This window comes from Eulemur rufifrons, chromosome 24 (assembly GCF_041146395.1).
Source record: "Eulemur rufifrons isolate Redbay chromosome 24, OSU_ERuf_1, whole genome shotgun sequence".
In the NCBI taxonomy this organism is placed as follows: domain Eukaryota; kingdom Metazoa; phylum Chordata; class Mammalia; order Primates; family Lemuridae; genus Eulemur; species Eulemur rufifrons.
This window is the reverse complement of record NC_091006.1, coordinates 7,673,924-7,690,006: the sequence shown is the minus strand read 5'-3', so window position 1 is coordinate 7,690,006 and position 16,083 is coordinate 7,673,924. Positions and strand designations below refer to the sequence as shown.

The 16,083-nt window shown below is 43.6% G+C and overlaps 1 protein-coding gene across 1 annotated transcript; it reads left to right on the top strand.

Moving 5' to 3' along the window:
- Positions 1–3,778: 3,778 nt before the first annotated feature.
- LOC138375034 (cytochrome P450 2G1) lies at positions 3,779–13,541 on the top strand. The gene is made up of 9 exons (XM_069458338.1): positions 3,779–3,958; positions 4,476–4,638; positions 5,934–6,083; positions 7,755–7,915; positions 8,440–8,616; positions 9,348–9,489; positions 11,781–11,968; positions 12,087–12,228; positions 13,360–13,541. The coding sequence occupies exons 1-9, from the start codon at positions 3,779–3,781 to the stop codon at positions 13,539–13,541; spliced, it is 1,485 nt and encodes a 494-aa protein (XP_069314439.1).
- Positions 13,542–16,083: the final 2,542 nt, after the last annotated feature.

The following is a 16,083-nucleotide window of genomic DNA, read 5'->3' as shown; positions in this document are numbered from 1 at the left end:
CCTCCCCGGTTCAAGAGGTGATATGTGCCATTTTGTGAGGGCCTCATTTATTGTCAAGTCCCTTGAGATTTTTCTGGAAGGACTTTTGGTGAGAATGTCTCCCTTACCTCAGTGTGAACTCTGTGAAGGGCCAACACGTTCTCTTGTTCATCGCTGTGTCTGAGCACCTGGAGCCGTGTGTGGCATATGACAAGTATTCAAAATATCCACTGAGGAAGGAATGAGTGAATGAACGAATACGTCAGCCACTCCCCCAAACCCATCCCAAATGAAGCCAGGTCTCCTCCGTCAGGCCACATCTCCTCCATGGCTCTCTTCTGATACCCAGAATGAATTCCTGTCGCCAAAGGGCACCGAATGCCCCCAGTTCTGCCTGCCAGCTACTCTCGACCATTCATGCTGCAATGCCACCCTTTGACAAAAATGCCTGACAGCCACCCTAGTAGTGGAACCATTGTGAATCTGGGCTCCACACATTCCACCAGCTGGTACCACCACCCTTCCTTCAGGGAGGTGCTGTAAGTGTAAAGGCATTGCCCAGAAGACACCTCACCAACCAGTGGCCCCAGGGAAGCCAGCTTTGGAACGTAAGCCCGAGACACTAACCTTTTGGCCTCTGCAACACCGGCTGCCTTTAGGCTCCTGTAGCCTCTGCAGAGTTGGCAGGAGCTCTGCCAAATAGATTCTTGGCACACCTTCCCCCTCCAACCACAGAAATGAAACAACAAACAGAACAACATGCCCTTTAAGAGGGACAGCAGGACAGAAGGTGGGTGAAATTAGGGCCATGGTGTCCTCAGCTTTCTCACGCCTCATTGTTCCCATTGGTCTCTTGCTACTCTGGGCCTGGGGCTGTCTCCTTCCCAGGGCCACCTCTGCCGTTCCTGGAAAATATTTTGGCCTGCTCTGAGCTCTTGTTCTTCTTGAGATGCCACAGAACTTCTCCCAGGGCTGCCCCAGGGCTCCAGAAGTCATCAATCTCACGGCCCAGGTGAAGGAGTTGGGGAAGATCCTACTCCCCCCTGTACCCGCCCCTGCCCCCCGTGTTCCAGCTCTGCTTCCTGCCCCTGTGAAGAGGAGAAGAGGGATGCAGATCCCTTCAGGCTCCTTCCATGCAGCTGCAGCCTCTGCACGGAATGAATCTGCAGAGGCCCTCTGAGCTGCTCCCTGCTGACTCTCCGCTGTGGGAAGTCCTTTCTCTGATCTCTCCTCCATCCAGCCTGCTGTAGTCTCCATTCATCCCCACATGGCCTTCACAGTTGACCAATGACAAAACCTTAGGGTTTCAAGGACTAGAAATACCTTCCATAACTTAGTGTAACCACCCTCCTTAGCAATTAGGGAAACTGAGCCCCAAGTGAGGAAAATATTTAGATCTGGAGTTACACAGGACAGCAGCAGCAGAACCAGGTACTTTGCCTCACTCCCTCATCCCCATACACACCCTCCACCCCCACCCTTCTTTCCTTTGTTGAGTTGAAAGGGCCAGTCTAGCCCTCAACCTCTGTGCTGTGTGGCTCCAAAATATCTCTGTTACCTCTCTGATCTCTGTTACCTCCAAAATCAGTAAGATCAAAATAAAGTTCTCTATTTTGGGGCCAAATGGATATCTGACTGCCTTGCTTTTTTTTTTTTTTTTTTCTTTGTGGGCAAAATTCACATAACATAAAATAATCATTAACCATTTTAGAGTGTGCAAAAGAGAGTGAGGCAGCACAGGTAGCTATTTATGATATCGGGCAACCACAGCCTCCATTTAGTTCCGAGACACTTTATCACCCCAGAAGGAAACCCTGTAACCATTCCTCTCCCTTCCCTTTGGCCCCTGGCAACCACTAGTATACTTTTGTCTCTATAGATTTACCTAATCTGTTAGTTTCCTATAAATGGAATATATGAAATATAAATGGAATCATGTGACCTTATGTCTGGCTTCTTTCACTTAGCACAGTGTGTTCAAGGTTCATCCACGTTGTCGCATGTGTCAGTACTTCACTCCTTTTTATGGCTGGATAATATTCCATTGGATGGATAGACCCATTCTGTGTATTCATTCACCTGTTGGTGGACACTTGTGCTTCTTTCACCTATTGGTTATTGTGAACAAGGCTGCTATGAACATTCATGTACAAGGTTGCCCTGCTTTTGTTTCACCCAGTGTTGGGTTAACAGAAGGAAGGCATTCCTCAGCCTCCGCCTTCATACCTGAGGTTCTGGAAGGATGGGGCCAGACCTCCCCTCTCAAATGCTCTTCACAGGTGGTTATAAAGATTAAGCTGTTTGCCAAGATACCTCCCCTTCTGGCTTGCTGCCTGTGGGGAAGAGTAAGGTGGAGGAGATTATGTAATTTTTTTGATAATTATCTAATTGTTATAATTCCAGAGGGGCAGGGTGTTGGATAAGGAAGAGGCCAGGAAGGAACTTTTCCTCCCTTCTCACCTTTCTTAGCCCTCTCCTTTTTCCTCAATCCGTCAACCTGGCCTCATAGATGCCTCCCCCAGCTCCATTCTTCCTGGATTAGATGGAGAGATCAGATCACTGCTTCCCTCACCTGGGTGAGGATACTTTCTCTCTCCCTTCCTGTCTGAATATGAAGACCAGACTCACAAACCACCACCACCGCTGCACACATGCCACCGCAGGGTAGTTAAGAGACGAGTCCTGAATGGGTGTAAGGAGGAGGGAGTGTTGTAGGGATCAGAATGGGAGGGGAGGCAAAAGCTGAGAGAGTCAAAGGAGGCAGCCTAAACTTGGGTCTCTACCCCGAGAAAGACATCCTAACAGCAGATCTAAGATATAGCTACAAGAGAGGATTTTGAACGTTCTCACCACAAAGAAATGATAAATGTCTCAGATGATGGATATCCTAATTACCCTAATTTGGTTGTTACACATTGTATACCTGTATCAAGACATCATATTGCGGCTGGGCTTGGTGGCCCACGCCTATAATCCTAACACTTTGAGAGGCCAGGCGTTTGAGACCAGGCTGAGCAAGAGTGAGACCCCGTCTCTACAAAAAAATAGAAAAATTAGCCAGGTGTGGTGGCATGCACCTGTTGTCCCAGCTACTCAGGAGGCTGAGGCAGGAGGATTGCTTGAGCCTAGGAGTTTGAGGTTGCTGTGAGCTATAATGACGCCACTGCACCCTAGCCCAGCCATAGGGTGAGACCTTGTCTCAAAAAAAAAAAAAAAACATACTGTACCCATAAATATGTGCAGTTATTATGTGTCAATTAAAAAATTAAATTTAAAAAACTAATTAATCAGGGATATTTCTAATTAAAGGATGAACAAAAAGTCTTCCCTGTTGTCTATCAAGACTTTCTAAAACAATATGGTTACCCTAGCTGATAGATCAGGAAACAGGCCCAGAGGTTAAGTGACTTGCCCAGTGAAGAAAAGATGGAGCTGAAACTTATGCCCAGATTGTCTGAACCCTAAATAGCCTAAAAAGACATTCATCTGCCTCTTACACCCGACCAAGAAATGCTGAATCATAAGTTAAGCTGAGGGAGAAGAACTGAGTGACTGGAAATACAAAGAAAGGGGAATGGCCCCCGTGGATTTTCCTGTGTGAATTCAATTTACCTTTATTCAGGCAGGAGATTACAGGTTATATAACCACCCCCCAGAAAAGGCAATCTCTTCCCTGATGGTGTCTGTGCCCGGAAAATTTGAATCCAAGGGGGTTCAGATTTCTGTATAAGCTGATTTCCCAGAACCTATTTAGGCAGGATTTGGTGCCCAGGATACAACTTCTTGGCCTGGCACCACCATGGAGCTGGGAGCAGCCTCCACCGTCTTTCTGGGACTCTGCTTGTCTTGCCTCATCATCCTCATTGCCTGGAAACAAATCAACAAGGGAGGAAAGCTGCCCCCAGGTCCCACACCCATACCTTTCCTGGGGAACCTGCTACAAGTTCGCACTGATGCCACCTTTCAGTCTTTCCTGAAGGTGAGTCTCCTCTCGCAGGGCTAGAAGCAACTAATGCTATAGCCCAATACACATAGAACCTAAAATTTTGGAAACACAAGTTCCTAGGGCATCAAAATAAGACTCTCACAATCTCAGGACTTTGGAATCGCAGTACATCGTATTTTTAAGCACAACGACTCTTGCACTCAGGTTGTCTTAGAAATTTGTGACTTAGTATCATGAAATCTTAAGATTCTAGAAATTTAGCATTTCAGAGAGAGAAGCATGGATCTTGGTATTCTTCTAATCCAGGTTTATTGTTTTACAGATGAGGGAACTAAGTCTTGCAGAAAGGGGCAGGTTCTTGCCCAAGATCACAGGAGCAAAGATTTCTATACCTTTTTCCCAGTAGTCCTTCCAAGCTCAGGGTTTAACTGTATTCATTATTCTTCCCACATTTGTATCCCTATAAAATCATTATCCTCTAAAATCCTTGATTGGTATACACTTGGTATTCCAATTAACCCCCTCCTCTTGTGTCTTCCTTCACTCCCAGCTCAGCGAGAAATACGGCCCCGTGTTCACTGTGTACATGGGACCCCGGCCAATAGTAGTTTTATGTGGACATGAAGCAGTGAAGGAAGCCCTGGTGGACCAAGCAGATGAGTTCAGTGGCCGTGGAAAATTGGCCTCAATAGACCGAAACTTCCAAGGTCATGGTAGGTAGCAACAACAACAACAACAACAACAGAAGTTGATTATAATGTATTCCTTATGTTCCGAGTTCTTTGGTAATTACTTTACATGAATTATTGCATTGACTCCTTTCAAAGAGCTATTAATATTGTACCGATTTTGTAAATGAAAAAGCAGAGAGTAATAAAGGTTAGGTTATGTCACACAGTAAGTGGCAGGACCACTTTATATTGGACCCACACCATCTGACTCTAGAGTGTTTTCTGGGTCATTTCTATTCATACTTTTAATGCATTACTGAATGATATTCTATGTATCCTCTGAAGCCCTCATAGCCGACCTTACTTCTCATCTTCCTACACACATACACGTGCCTAACCCATAGGTCTCTGCCTCCTCCATTTAGGTAGAGCCTTTCTCCAATGCATCCATCTCTAACTGTCCACATCCTTCAGTTCTAAGCAAGCTCACTGCATTCTGTCCATCCTTCCATTTGTCTGTCCCTGTACCTTCTCTTCCTTATATCCATTGATCCATAAATTCATTAAAAGTCCACTTATTATTCTTTCTATACAAACATCTTTTGCCCTATTAGCTATACATCTATCAATCAACTTTCTATTTATCCATCCATCCTTCCAGCCATTATTCATGTATCTCAAATCATCCATCCCTTAACCCTTCACCCATCTATGAACTCTTTCATCTATCCAACCATCCATCAGTCATTCCAGTCATAAACTCTTTCTCCCCTATTCATCAATCAACAAAAACAATTTCATTAAATTTCCATTAAATTTTAATGCACCAGAATACGACTCTCATCAATCCATACATTTGGTAATTTCTAAATATTTCTTACTACATGGTAACTCCTTTTGTATAGATATATTCATGTATAAGTGTGAGCTTCTGTGTACATGTACATACATATAGCTAGAGAATTGAAGCGATATATAGAAAATAAAATTAGTATCCCATTCCAGAGTACCCTATATGCGTTCTACCCATACATCCCTTCACCTTCCATGCATTTATTTATTTATCCAGTTCCAGCTCTCTTTCCTGTAAGAACTTTCTTTGATCTCCTCTGATTATTCCTAAACTGATTCTGCTTTTCTCCCACCTCAGTCTAGAGTGGTTTTGAGGATCTTGCAGGGAGGGAACCCTAGTCTCTTCATTGAGCCTGGGAGATTGGGAAGGGCTTCCTTGACAACAGAGTCTAGAGCTTTCAGAATCTGTCCTCAGCATTGTCTAGCATGGAGTTGAACACAGGAAGGGGAGGGGAGACAGAAGCCTGACACTGAGATCCTGGCAGGTGTAGTTATGGCCAATGGAGATCGATGGAAGATTCTCCGACGTTTCTCTCTGACCATCCTTCGGGACTTTGGGATGGGAAAGCGGAGCATTGAGGAACGGATCCAGGAGGAGGCCGGCTACCTACTGGAGGAATTCCGGAAGACCAAGGGTATGGGGGCCACAAGGGGGCAGACACTAGGTGACTGGGTGGTTATGGAGAGCTCAGTCATGAGAAGATGGGCCTTGGTGGGAGAAAGCCTTGGAATGGGAGAGGATGGAAAATATTAAGGATTCACTGTGATTTCTGGCCAGGTACCATGTTAGAAGTTAACAAGGACGACCCCTAGAGACCACTTGTCCAGAAACTTTAATCAATGGATCTCAGGGCATCTGTGAGCTCCTGATAGCATGTACAGATTTTGTGCCCTTTTCTGGAGATAGGACTAAATTTCATTATATTTATATGGGTTTTATTGTGGTAAAAAAAACCACATAACATAAAATTTACCATCTTCACCATTTCTAAACATACAGTTCAGTAGTGTTAAGTATAGTCACATTGTTGTGAAACAAATCTTTAGAAGTTTTCCATCTTACAAATATGAAACTCTATAATCATTTCACTATATTTTTAAAGGAATCCAGTCCCACCAAAAAATAAGGTAGAGTGTCAGGCAGATGAGAGGGGGAGGAGAGGATGGGTATATTCATTCACACCCAATGGGTGAGGTGCACACTGTCTGGGGGGTGGACATGCTTGAAGCTCTGACTCGGGTGAGGCAAAGGCACTATACGTAACCTAAACATTTGTAGCCCCATAATATGCTGAAATAAAAAAAAAATTAAAAATAAGGTCTGGAAACACTGAAGTCTACAGAGAAAAGACATAGAGGCTGACAAATGCAGAGATAAATAGATAAGAAATAGAAATAGAGATACATTTCTCTAAATCAGAGGTTCCTCACTTCACCTCCATGAATGATTAAAAGGGTGAATAGAAAGGCTTCAAATGTCCATGTACCCCCAGAAATTATTTTTAAAATTGTATATTTGTGAATATGTTCATTGTTCCAGATGGAATCATTGGTAGAGCTAGACAGAATTCAGGAATTCTTTTTTTTTTTTTAATGTGTCCTTTACTACCACTTCTTTTCATAAATTCATGACTCTCCAAAACCAATACATTTAAGTAATAATAATAATAAAATAATTATTAATCTCTACCAGTATTTCTTTTTTTATTTTATTTATTTATTTATTTATTTGAGACACAGTCTCACTCTGTTGCCCAGGCTAGAGTGCCATGACATCAGCCTAGCTCACAGCAACCTCAAACTCCTGGGCTCAAGCAATTCTCCTGCCTCAGCCTCCCAAGTAGCTGGGACTACGGGCATGCACCACTATGCCCGGCTAATTTTTTATATATATATTTTTAGTTGTCCAGCTAATTTCTTTCTATTTTTTAGTAGAGACAGGGTCTTGCTCTTGCTCAGGCTGGTCTCGAACTCCTGAGCTCAAATGATCCGCCTGTCTCAGCCTCCCAGAGTGCTAGGATTACAGGCATGAGCCACCATGCCCAACCTCTACCAGTATTTCTTAAGTGCTTACTACATGCCAGGCACTGTGCTAAGCATTTTATGTGGATAATTATGGCGAATTCTCATGAAACAATGAAGTGGTTCCCAATGTGCAGATTGGGAAATCTAGACTCAAAACAAAAATGAAGTAACTCACACATCCTGTTAAGCAATAGACCTGGGACTCAAATCCATGAATGAATGATTCCACATCCCTTATTTATAATCATTGCCTCCAAACATGAACAATCTCCATCACCCAGGTGCCCCCATTGAACCCACCTTCTTCCTGAGCCGCACCGTCTCCAATGTTATCAGTTCTGTTGTCTTTGGAAGTCGCTTCGACTATGAGGACAAGCAGTTCCTGAATCTGCTGCAGATGATCAACAAGGCTTTCATCGAGATGAGTACGCCCTGGGCACAGGTGTCCACCTAGCCACCTCTCTGCCCATGCCTCCAACCCCAGTTAACTAAGCACCTTCTTATACCCTACTCAGTCCTCCAGACAACCCTGGGAGGCATGTACAATAGTTCCCTGCTAATCCCCAAGGGATATGTTTCAAGATAGTGGATGCCTGAAACGGCAGATAGTACCAAACTCTCTATATACTAAGTTTTTCCTATACATGCATATCTATGATAAAGTTTAATTTATAAATTATAATATACTCTAATAAATGTCATATGATGCTCTCTCTCTCTCTTTATCTCAAAATATCTTATTGTATGTAGTATTTTTAGACCATAGTTGACTGCAGGTAAATGAAATGATGGAAAGTGAAACTGTGGTAAGGGAGAACTACTGTATTAATATGACTGAGTGTCCAAGAAGCAAAGGGGACTCACCCAATTCTTAGACCCAGCACTGGATGTTGAGCTCAGCTGTCTGATTTAACTCAACTCTTGGTACTAATCACTGACAAATCCTTCTTGCCTGTGGCCCCACAGCTATATGACATGTACTCTGGAATCATGCAATATTTGCCAGGAAGACACAATCGTATCTACTACGTGATAGAGGAGCTCAAGGACTTCGTTGCCTCCAGGGTCAAGATCAACGAAGCATCCCTTGACCCCCAAGACCCACGGGACTTCATTGACTGCTTCCTCATCAAGATGCACCAGGTACCTCCTCCCCTTCCCCTAATCCTTTCTTCTCACCTCCTTAGTCTCTAGTGACTGCAACTTTAAACCCATCTGCAAATGTGAGAGACAAAAATGCAAGTTAGTATTTCTCATGGTTTACTTTTATGTGCAGGTGAGATATATAGAAACTGTAAAAGTATAAATTCTTACACCTTTAAAATAAACTTTGAATCTAGAAATTTTAGGAAAATAGAAACTTTAAATCTCACACCCTTCTAATCATATGTGTCAAAGACTTACAACCGTAGTCTTTAGAGTCTTGGAATTTGGAAAACTTAGAAGCTTAAACTCTTTAAACTTAAGAGTTTAAACTTAAAAGTGTAAAGTCTTAGAGATGTAGAAATTTAGAAGCTTAATCCTTCTGTATCCTCTATTCTTAGAGTTTTATAAATTTATATTTTTATGTTATAGAACGTTAGCATTTGGAAGTTTAAAATTATGTACCCTAATGTCCCCAAACTTTCAAATCTTACAAGGCACTCTACTTTCATCTCCTCTCATTCTTCCTGTTGTTAACTCCACTCCAACCACACTGTCCTCTGACTTGCCATTCCTCTAACACACCAGGCGTGCTCCTGCCTGAGAACCTTTGCTTGGATTGTTGCTTCTCCCGGACACTCACTTTGTTTATTCATCTATGCCTCCCTAAACCCAGGGAGAAAATAAAGACAGAAGAGAGTGATTCTATTTACTATCCCCCTCACTTTCAGGATAAAAACAATCCCCACACAGAATTCAACCTCAAGAACTTGGTCCTCACCACTCTGAACCTCTTCTTTGCTGGCACGGAGACTGTGAGCTCTACGCTACGCTATGGATTCTTGCTGATAATGAAGCACCCCGAGGTGGAAGGTGAGTGTCCACCCCAGGCTGCTTCTTGGTACCCCCCACTCTCAAGAGAAGGAAGACATAATCTTGAAAACTTAGAATCCCACAGCCTTAGACTGGTCACCCTTTGGAACCTCAGGATATGGAATCTCCAAATCTCTAACTAATGAGGTTATTTCCGAACGACGGCCATTATTTAGCTGACTGTACTGCCAACATCAAATATAATCCATCTCCCACAAATTACAATCTGGTCAGGTTTTGGAGGCCATTTAATGTAATCTCCTACTTGTTGTCTGTATTTGTTTCCTGTGGCTACTGTAACAAATTACCATAAATTTAGCAGTTTAAAACAGCACAAATTTATTACCACCTTACAGTTCTGAAGTTCAGAAGTTCAATAGGGTTTCACTAGGCTGAAACCAAGGTAGAATCTGATTCCTTGCCCGTCCCAGTGCTTAGAGCTGCAATCCTTGTATTCCAAAATTCATGACTCTCTTCTCCATCTACAAAGCTCATAGCATGGCATCTTCAAACCTCTCTTTGCTTCTATTGTCACATCTCCTTTTCTAACTCTGACCCTCCTGCCTCTCTCCAATACAGACACATGTGATTATATACAGAGCCAAAATGGATAACCCAGGATAATCTCTTCATCTCAAGATCCTTCATTTAATGTCATCTGCAAAATTTCTTTTGTCCTTTTGTAATCCTTATAAATGTAACATTCCAGGCCGGGCGCGGTGGCTCACGCCTGTAATCCTAGCACTCTGGGAGGCCGAGGCAGGTGGATCGCTCTGAGGTCAGGAGTTCGAGACCAGCCTGAGCAAGAGCGAGACCCCGTCTCTACTAAAAATAGAAAGACATTATATGGACAACTAAAAATCTATATAGAAAAAATTAGCCAGGCATAGTGGCGCATGCCTGTAGTCCCAGCTACTCGGGAGGCTGAGGCAGTAGGATCGCTTAAGCCGAGGAGTCTGAGGTTGCTGTGAGCTAAGCTGACGCCACGGCACTCACTCTAGCCTGGGCAACAAAATGAGACTCTGTCTCAACAAAAAAAAAAAAAAAATGTAACATTCCAGAAATTAGAAGGTAGCTATCTTTGATGGCCATTACGGAGCCGACCACACTGCCAAAATACAAATAGAAGGCCACAAATTATAATCCAGTCTGATTGGTATCTCTGCCAATGAGGAACTCATTACTCGCTTAAGGAAAGTTCCCAATTATAGCCCCTTTTCCTATTAATGCAATTCAAAACAAGCCAAAGGATTTCTCCTGGTACAGATGAGAGATTAATCCATTTCCACTCAAACGTTTCTAGTCTCACCTCCTCCACTGTCCGAGTTGTCTTTCACTGATCTAAATAATCAACTATTTATTGGGGCCGGGTGTGCTGACTCACGCCTGTAATCCTACCACTCTGGGAGGATGAGGCAGGTGGATCGCTTGAGGTCAGGAGTTCGAGACCAGCCTGAGCAAGAGTGAGGCCGTGTCTCTACTAAAAATAGAAAGAAATTATCTGGCCAACTAAAAAAATATATATATATACATATATAATTAGCCAGGCATGGTGGTGCATGCCTGTAGTTCCAGCTACTCAGGAGGCTGAGGCAGTAGGATCACTTAAGCACAGGAGTTTGAGGTTGCTGTGAGCTAGGCTGATGCCACAGCACTCACTCTAGCCCGGGCAACAAATCGAGACTCTCTCTCTTAAAAAAAAAAAAATTTAATGGGCAATTATGTGCCAGGAACAGTCCTAAGTTCTTGTATACTGGACTTGATGTATTGTTTACCACTCGGTGATCTTGTCAGACCATCAAACCCATTTTGAATATGGAGAAACAGAGGCCCAGAAGGTGAAGTTATTTGCCCCAAGGTCACTCATCCATGAAGTTCAGAGAGGGGTAATTTGACCAATGGTATACTTCCTCACCATCACATAACTGTTATTTGCTTCAATCCTGTTCTAGTTACCAAGCATGCCTCTTTCCCACTTTGTCAAAAATCTGTCTATGAAAGCCCAGCTGGGCCCAGGACACTCTCCTGCTCATTAGCCTTCCATGACACCTCGGTGCTTTCAAGTAAAGACCAAATATCCCAGCTGGTTTGATGTTTGATGAGTACTTATTGAGCACTGCTAATGTGTCTGTTGTTAAGTAGAAAGAGGCAATCCAAACACACATGGCCTGCACCTCAGAGCTCACTTTCTGCTGGAGGTAGAAATGCATTATCTGCCTTGGCTTCTCTAACAAAAACACCTCCTGTCCTTTCCTGTGTCCTTCTCTGCTCTGTTTTCTGGCCCCTTCCAGCCAAGATCCATGAAGAGATTGACCGGGTGATTGGACCACACCGGATCCCAAGTGTGAATGACCGCGTTAAGATGCCCTACACGGACGCTGTGATCCATGAGATACAGAGACTGACAGACATCGTGCCCATGGGTGTTCCCCACAATGTCACCCGGGACACTCATTTCCGAGGCTACCTTCTGCCCAAGGTGAGGTTGCACCCTCATTGCCGCCTATTCACCCTCCATTGTACCCCTCTTTCCTCCTGGTTCTCTACCCCCAGAGCCCAACACTGATTTCTCCTAACTGTCCCCATTTTCACCCCAGGGCACAGACGTGTTTCCCCTGCTTGGTTCAGTCCTCAAAGACCCCAAATATTTTCGCTACCCAGATGCCTTCTATCCTCAACACTTCCTGGATGGGCAGGGCCGCTTCAAGAAGAATGAAGCCTTCGTACCTTTTGCCTCTGGTAGGTTTCTATGTCTACCTCCCCTGTCCCCAGGTATGTGCTATGTCCACCCTCCAGCAATTGGTCTGTATTTGAAGTTCAAGTCAAAATGGGAAACTGAAGTCTATATCATAGAATCATAAAATTTTAGAATCCCAGAATCAGGGAATATTAGAAGCATTGACTCTGATAATTAGAAAAAAAAAGTTAGACCAGGAACAGCACTAAACAGGGGGTCAGCAAACTTTCTGTTAAGGACCAAATAAAAAATATTTTCAGTTTTTCTAGCCAGATGGTCCCTAGATGAACTACTCACCTTTGCCATTTTACTATGAAAGTAGCCACAGACAATATTTAAATGAATGAGCATGTGTGTGAGCCAGAAAAACTTTATTTATGGACACTGAAATTAGAATTTCGTTTAGTTTTCACATACCACAAAATGTTATTCTTCTTTTGTTTTTTTCCCCAACCATTTTAAAATGCAAACAGCATTTCTAGTTTGCAGGCAGTATAAACACAAACAGCAGGGCAGATTCACCTGACAGACAGTGGTTTGCCCACCTACAACATAAAATCTTTGCACAATGGCATTCAAATGTGCGTCAATTAGAACCTGGAGTCACGGCAGTGGCTGGGAAAGTGGACATCACTTCACCATATACAAACAGTGGTGCCTTGGGTGAGTTACTTCAGCTCCCCATTTGTGAAATGGAGATTAATCTCCCCAAACAATTGGACAGATGCCTTACAAAGAGTAAGCATTATTTAAATGTGAGCTTTCACTTTTTTTTTTCCTCACTGATATCTGACTCCTGATAGGCATTAAATAAAGCTTTGAAGAACTGAAATGAACACAAGCTGGAAGGAAACTCATATATCCCTTAGAACAATTCCATCTTGAAATGGGAGGGAATCTCAGCCATCAGAGAAGTAGCCACCACCTGTTGAGTCTCTACAAGGGGCAGGTCCTAGCTGAGTACTAAATATAGGAACCTACTAAGCCTTTACAACAACCCTTTATAAAGTGGGTACAATCACGACCCTGGAGATGCTGCTGAGGCCTGGTGGGGTGGTCAATCCAGGTGCTCCCTACACCCCTGTTACCTGTCCAGGTGTGACGTGCCCTTTTGCCCTCCCCTGTGGCCGCAGGAAAGCGCATCTGCCTGGGCGAGGCCATGGCGCGCATGGAACTCTTTCTCTACTTCACCTCCATCCTCCAGAACTTCTCTCTACGCCCGCTAGTGCCGCCCGCCGACATTGATGTCACTCCCATGATCTCTGGCTTTGGCAACATCCCCCCGACCTATGAGCTTTGCCTGGTGGCCCGCTGAGCGCCCCCTGCTGGGAGAGAAAGGAACGTCAAAGAACATCTTTGCTCGCATGAGGCGCACCCATCCTCCTCATCACGCCAATTCTCACAACATCCCTACAAGAAGGCACTGTTTTTACTGTCATGAGACCACAGTTAACTAGGGTCATCTGAAAATATACATCTGTATATCTTCTACATTCAGCAGAAAAGCAGTGCCCTGTCCAAGATCTCCACCTAAGCCTGCAGGTTTCATGTTCACCTGATTGCCTCTCCCTGTTTCTGTCTGCACCAAATACTTGTAGATTCTATATCTTTACGATTGTCCCTTTTTGTGTGTGCCCTGATGTTGAGCAAAATGTAATCGACAGGCCTTTCTCTTTGATTCTCATCTTCACCCGCCAGCCACCTTTAAAAGTCAACAAAGAATTCAAGACTGTTGAGTGTGGCAAGTTTATTGTGTATTGTGTGTGACGCCAAAATGGGGCACAGCAAACAACTCGAAATGGCCATTTTTACTTCCTTGTTATTAATCGTCTTTTCTGCCAGCCCACCTCCACTTATTTCCCTCTGGTTGAGCAACTCCATGAAATACCCAGCCTCAACCACCTTGTTGACTTACTACCCTTCCCCACCATCACGTCTGAATGATTAAAAATGGCAGAGTCATGAGGCAGGAGGCTGTATGTTCAGGAATCCACAAGGAGACCAGTGTACCTGGAGTGGAGGAAGTCAGAGAGTAGGAGTAAATAAGATGAGTCCAGGGAGTTACTGAGGGCCAGACTGGGTGGGGTATTGTGGGCCAAGGTGAGGACTTGGCCTTTACCCTGAGAGTGATCAAGGTCCTTGGCGGGCTGGTGAGCAGGGCGTGACATGCACTGGCATGTATTAGAAGGTTCACATTAGCTATTGTATGAAGAATAGACTAAGGAAGTGCTGAGGACAAAAACAAAGACCAATTAGGGGGCTACTCCAAGTGGTGATGTTGGCTCAGACACGGCAGAACCAGTAGAGTTGGGGAGAAGACAGTGGATTGGAATCTATTGTAATGTCTGAGATGGCAGAGTTTGCCAATGTAGGACAGGTAGGGCATGAGAGGAAAGGGGGTTCAGGCATGACTCCAGGGGTAACAGCTCATCCTTTGTTAACTCTCCCTCAGCATGACACCAGCAGGGAACCTCAGGACCTATAACAGGCTCCTATTTTTAAGCAACATAAAATGAATTTTGCTACTTAAAGAAGAAAGGCTGAAGGCTGTTGGCTACCATAAAGCAATTGTTTACCTCACAAAATCAATGGGAATTCTGGGGAAAGAGGCAAAGACTATGAGAAGGAAAAAAAGAGAGACAACCATCTCTCTTTTTTTTTTTTTTTTCCTGCTTTTACAAAAATTTTTTTTTGGCCAGTCATGGTGGCTCATGCCTGTAATCCTAGCACTCTGGGAGGTCGAGCGGGTGGATCGTTTGAGCTCAGGAGTTCGAGACCAGCCTGAGCAAAAGCGAGACCCGGTCTCTACTAAAAAAAAAAAAAAAAAAAATAGAAAGAAATTATATGGACAACTAAAGTATATATATAGAAAAAATTAGCCGGGCATGGTGGCACATGCCTGTAGTCCCAGCTACTGGGGAGGCTGAGGCAGGAGGATTGCTTGAGCCCAGGAGTTTGAGGTTGCTGTGAGCTAGGCTGATGCCATGGCACTCTAGCCTGGGCAACAGAGTGAGACTCTGTCTCAAAAAATATACATATTTTTTTGTTTCAAAAGATTAAGGGGGTGCAGTGGTTTTTTGATACATGGATGAATTGGATAGTAGTGAAGTCAGGGCTTTTACTATACCTGTTGCCCAAATAGTATACATTGTACCCAATAGGTAATTTCTGATCCCTCACCCTAAAAAGTTCTTCTTGAATGAAGATCCAAGTAGCACATCTCTATGCCCACAACAGACAGAAATATACACACCCACATCATTAAAGTCTTGGCATCCCTTCCATAAATATAGGATTTCAGAGCTACAAACACACCTAGCAAGTATACAGCACAATGGTCATCAAACATTTTTAGCTGTGGAAAACTTTTTTTCAGATGATTTTATGTGCAAATCTAATACACAACGCAGGGTAGAGTATCATTGATCTTTCTCTAGGTAAAGTACAGAAAAGCTATAGATTCTCAAAAAAGCCTTCACTCTTATTGATGAGAGGAGCCCATTAGAAAGTTCCTAGACATTGAAATAATACACATATAAACCGCATTTGCTTTAAAGCCTATAATTTCAACATGGAAGACTGCAATGGAAGAAGTCAGATGGATTGGGGTGACACCAACATGTATGAGACATGCTTGAGAGAATCAATAGACTTTTCATTTCCTGGAGGAGACCAAACATCCAAACCATGTCACATTGTAAAGTACCACAAACTGGGTGGCTTAAAAAAACAATGGCCAAGTCTTAGAAGGCCAAGTCAGCAGGGCCATATTCCTTCTAAAACCTGTAGGAGATGAACCTTCCTTGACTCTTCTAGTTTTGGTATTTGCTCAGCATTTCTTGGTTTGCAGAGGCATC

Excerpts from the sequence above, each read along its gene's own strand:
- LOC138375034 (XM_069458338.1), top strand. The coding sequence starts at position 3,779 with ATGGAGCTGGGAGCAGCCTCCACCGTCTTTCTGGGACTCTGCTTGTCT. Across the intron at positions 7,916-8,439 it reads TGAGTACGCCCTGGGCACAG|CTATATGACATGTACTCTGG; the intron begins GTGTCCACCTAG and ends GTGGCCCCACAG. Across the intron at positions 9,490-11,780 it reads GAAGCACCCCGAGGTGGAAG|CCAAGATCCATGAAGAGATT; the intron begins GTGAGTGTCCAC and ends GGCCCCTTCCAG.